We start from the raw sequence: 4,766 nt of genomic DNA, 5'->3' as shown, positions 1-4,766 counted from the left end.
GCTTTTTTTTTTGGTACAGTATATCCCAAACTCACTAAGTCGTCTGAGATATATCCTGGTGATGATGTGGAGTCCGTCGTGGCTGCAAGGTAGATCGTAGACCAGTTTTTGACCTAGCGGAACCCACCTGGCAGCCACGGTGGACTCCACGTCATCACCGGGATATGTCGACCTGCCAAGGGTTTTCTGATGAGAGAGAGAGGGGCATTCTAGAGAGAGAGAGGAGGGCTAGAGAGAGAGAGATAGAAGGAGAGAGAGGTTGTAGAGAGAGAAAGAGAGGTGTTCTAGAGGGAGAGGCATTTTGTAGAGAGAGAAAGGGAGAGAGAGGCACTCTCTCTAGAACACCTCTCTTTCTAGAGAGAGAGAGGTCGGGTCTCTCTAGAGCGCCTCTCTCTCTACAAAATGCCACTCTCTCTAGAACACCTCTCTTTCTAGAGAGAGAGAGAGGTCGGGTCTCTCTAGAGCGCCTCTGTCTCCCTTTCTCTCTCTACAAAATGCCACTCTCTCTAGAACACCTCTCTTTCTAGAGATTGAGAGAGGTCGGGTCTCTCTAGAGTGCCTCTCTCTCCCTTTCTCTCTCTAGAAAATGCCTCTCTCTCTAGAACACCTCTCTTTCTCTCTCTCTCTAGCCCGCCTCTCTCTCTCTCTAGAATGTCCCTCTCTCTCTCACCGGAAAACCCTTGGCAGGTCGACATATCCCGGTGATGACGTGGAGTCCACCGTGGCTGCCAGGTGGGTTCCGCTAGGTCAAAAACTGGTCGACGATCTACCTGGCAGCCACGACGGACTCCACGTCATCACCAGGATATATCTCAGACGACTTAGTGAGTTTGGGATATACTGTACCAAAAAAAAAGCTGAGGTTAGATCGCAGACGTTCGATGTGGTTTGGACTGCGACGTGATATTAACCCCTGATTTTACGTAGAAGATATACTTGTGTTGTGTATAATTCCACGAGTTATTTTAACTTTTATGTATCATCTAGATTGTTAGAGATTCTATCTTCTACGATCGTTCTTTTCATCATAGGAAAGGTTACATGAACAATTAAGGATCCACGATGGAATATGTTATAATTAAAATAGGCCACGCGCAGATGGTTGGCACCCAGAAAGAACTACTGTTGTGTATAACTACTGAGCAGACCGCTAAATAAATGCAAACAAAACCCAAGCAGGCGTGTATGCACGTTTCGAAAAGATCTTTTATGTGAACCATGGGGGCCCTCGTTTAGGCAGACGCGTTGGCATATAACATCATAATGGAAACAAAGTGAATTAATGTTTCAGAATAGTTAGTCATCGAATAAACAAATGTTTCGTAGTAATGTCTTAATGCCAATGGCGGATAAAACTGAGCTTGGTCTATCGTCCTTGAATACTGCCTTAAATTATGGACGTCCAATCAAAATCAATGCCTTTATTACGAAGGTACTGAACATAGAATGCCAGCCACATTGCGGAGACTCGATCTGATCGATCCAGAGTTCATTTCGGGGGATCGAAACGATTGGATTAGAAGTTTCTTTTTCTGGATGTCAACCCACTAAAAATTATTTATCTTTATCTGTGTCAATTTCTCCAGGGAGCAAATCAGAAACATATGTTCGTACTCCGTCAAAGATAAATGTAAATGAGCGATCTAGCAATCGCGGCAAGATTTTCAGCTTCATCGCCCCTCGCTTCTGTTCTTCAATCCTGTCGTCCATTCACATTCGACGTTACGTCTCCTTTTATACTGTCTTCGGTTTCCCAGAGTTTTAAAATAACGTTTATTCGTACCCATATTAAATGCCACAGATTATTCGTTTAATGGAACTTATCAAAGTCCTATTTGCGCATAAATTATAGATAACCAGGTCCACTGATTTTATTTTGGACACACCATCCCGTTTGACCTCAAACAACGCATTCAATAGACATAATCACGCAACTGGCCCTCAATAATTCAGGGACACCAACACTCTTGACCGTAAGAGACTTCATTAATACATTCCAAACCTCTCTGTGCAAGTACTATATAATGTCTTTTCTCATGCCCTGGAGACTTAGAGAGCCCAGAAGATAACACGCTGTAATATGGATAAAATGAGTGAACTATTGCCGGTGTTCGTACCCGTCATCGTCTATTGGATCACTGTGGCAGTCTATGAAAAGCTGGTTATCGCCAACGACGAGTACAGGCTGTTCACTGAAGAGGAGGAAGAAGCTCAGAACGTCGTTCCTCCCAAAGAAGTTGTACGAGGGGTGTTAGTGAACCAGGGAATGCAGATACTCCTCGCCGTCTTCTACTTCATGGTCCCTCTCTTCCTCAATTCGTTCATGGTCCCATTGCTATCAGCTATAGTTTTTACCACACTTGGTACGCGTTTGAGTCTAACATGCTTAGGCCATAAATAGGCCAGCATCATTGTGGGGGGAGCGATGAAGAACAACATCTTGTTTAAAGATGAAAAGTTGCGCCCCTTGGTATGAGATATAGCTTTTAGCTATAGTGGAGGGACGTGGAAGGGACAGTTTTTTCGGCCCAGGACGAAAAATTGTCCCCTTTACGGGATTGGATGAAAACCGGGATTGGATGGATGGATGGATGGATGGATGGATGGATGGATAGATAGATAGATAGATGAATAGATGGTTGGATGGATGGATGGATGGATGGATAGATAGATGGATGAATAGATGGATGGATGGATGGATAGATGGATGGATGGATGGATGGATGGAGCAGTCTTCATCAACATCGTCACTCAAGTTTTGGCGATGAATCTTTATAATCATTCTAGACAAAAAAAACTATCCGGCTAAGTCCAGCACTCTCGTTTCAGATGATGGGGAGAGGGAAGAAAGAGACGAAAGGAGGAGGGGGCGTCCTACATATTGGCAGTCAAATAGCTGTTGCACTGCTTGTGCTGGACACTTGGGAATATTTCTGGCATAGAATCCTGCACGAGAACGATTATCTCTTCAAGAACTTTCACGCTATGCACCACTTTCAGAAAGTCCCTTATTCCTACGGCGGCCAGTACGTTCACCCCTTCGATGCCTTCGTTGGGCAGCTCGTCGGAAACGCGCTAAGTGTTGAGCTATCTGGAATGTCGTCGACCACGGCAGCCGTGTTCTACAGCATGCTGGCTATAAAGGTAGTTTTTATTATTTTCTTCTGTATTTTAGTCCATGTTTCTTTATTTTTTGATCTTTATTTTTTTACTAACTTGTTTGTTTTTGGCTGTGAAGAACATTGACGATCACTGCTCGCGGTGGTTCCCTCACTGTAATGTTTTCCAGCGGTTTTTTCGCAACAACGTTGCTTTCCACAGTGTGCACCACCAGTTACAGGGCTTCAATTACAACTACTCAGTTCATGTGCTCTCAACATGGGACTTGCTCCTTGGAACGTACCTGCCGTGTACAGTAGAGGAGAAGAAAGGGGGAGGATACCGTCTGCGCACGGCGAAGGATGACTGAATGAGAAAATTAGCAAACTATTTCTCTGTGTTAGCTGAATCTGTGACTGGATTATTGGAAAAATGAGAAGTGAATTCTGATTTCCTCAGTTTATTATTCAACCAGAATAGTGAAATATGGTCACCTCCAAAGAGTTTCTAAAATTTATCATCATAACGTTTTATTTCTAAATGATTGGTCTAAGGCTGATATTCAATACTACATCGAGAATAAAAATATCTACTCTCAATTATTTTACAGCCCATGTTTCAGTATTGCGAGCGAATAGGTCATGGACATTACCAAAATCACTTCCCTACTGAAATCATGCATCTCAGCTTCGAATAGTTTAAAATATAAGAAACTAAGTCCATGCATAATCTTTAACGACCCCTCTGTGGCTTTAATCCAATGGCCCTTCATCTCCACAATATTTGATTTGTTGCACATTTAACTTTACTATCGGTAAACGTCAAAAATACAAAGGAGAGAATCGTCCATTAGCTCCTACAACGCGAAACCAGTTTAAGTAACACGTATTTCATAATAAAGAGCTCCCTCTTTTAGATTTCCGAAAACCACTATTGGTTAATACACATCGTAAGACTTCAGTATTTGTTGTGCAAGATGATCTAGTAGAGAATATCAGGCAATTCACGAGGCATCAACATCTCCACCTTTAAAATTCGTTTTCAAGAAGATTACCTCTTGCTTTCGGTGATTTTTTAAGGTATTTGGATATGGCCTCCAATTTCTACGACAGACGTTTGGCTTGTCATAATGGTGTTGTTGAAAGGTCAGGAGGGTTGGTGTCTCTTGAAGCTGTTTGAAGAAAGACCCATTGAATTAACCTGAATCTTCTCCACTTTTACACATTAATAAATAATGAGATTTTGACAAATAAACATGTTGCACACCTTTCCCGGAGATGTGACGTCTTGTACCCATCCAGCACTAAGGTTCATAAAAAATTGGCTCCATTAGTATGTCTAAAACTTCGGAATATTTTGGACAAGCATAAAATTATAAAAACTTAGGGAACTATGAAGCATCCATAAGGCCATAATGGACTTTTATTGAACTTCCATATTTGACGGACATGTCCCATCGGGGTTGATAAACATCGCTCTTCTTGATATTTATTACCTCCATTACGGCTTCATTCCTCATCGCTCTTCTTGATAAACATCCTTCTTCTTCTTCTTCTCCTTCTCCTTCTTCTTCTCCTTCTCCTTCTGATATCCTGCTTAAATTCAAAGGCAAGGAGAAAAGTAATTTTAAAGATCGAATTCACAACAACGGCTTTCAAGCTTCTAGA

At 42.2% G+C, this 4,766-nt stretch overlaps 1 protein-coding gene across 2 annotated transcripts; it reads left to right on the top strand.

Moving 5' to 3' along the window:
* Positions 1–2,046: 2,046 nt before the first annotated feature.
* On the top strand, positions 2,047–3,570 carry LOC144712349 (sphinganine C4-monooxygenase 1-like). Of its 2 annotated transcripts, XM_078586597.1 has the most exons (4): positions 2,047–2,299; positions 2,402–2,470; positions 2,830–3,144; positions 3,239–3,570. In XM_078586597.1, the coding sequence occupies exons 1-4, from the start codon at positions 2,081–2,083 to the stop codon at positions 3,467–3,469; spliced, it is 834 nt and encodes a 277-aa protein (XP_078442723.1). In that variant the 5' UTR covers positions 2,047–2,080; the 3' UTR covers positions 3,470–3,570. The 2 variants fall into 2 exon arrangements, with proteins under 2 accessions (XP_078442723.1, XP_078442725.1); XM_078586599.1 differs by lacking the exon at positions 2,402–2,470.
* Positions 3,571–4,766: the final 1,196 nt, after the last annotated feature.

The sequence above is a fragment of the Wolffia australiana genome, chromosome 14 (assembly GCF_029677425.1).
Source record: "Wolffia australiana isolate 7733 chromosome 14, ASM2967742v1".
NCBI lineage: Eukaryota > Viridiplantae > Streptophyta > Magnoliopsida > Alismatales > Araceae > Wolffia > Wolffia australiana.
This window is presented reverse-complemented; position numbering and strand designations above follow the sequence as displayed.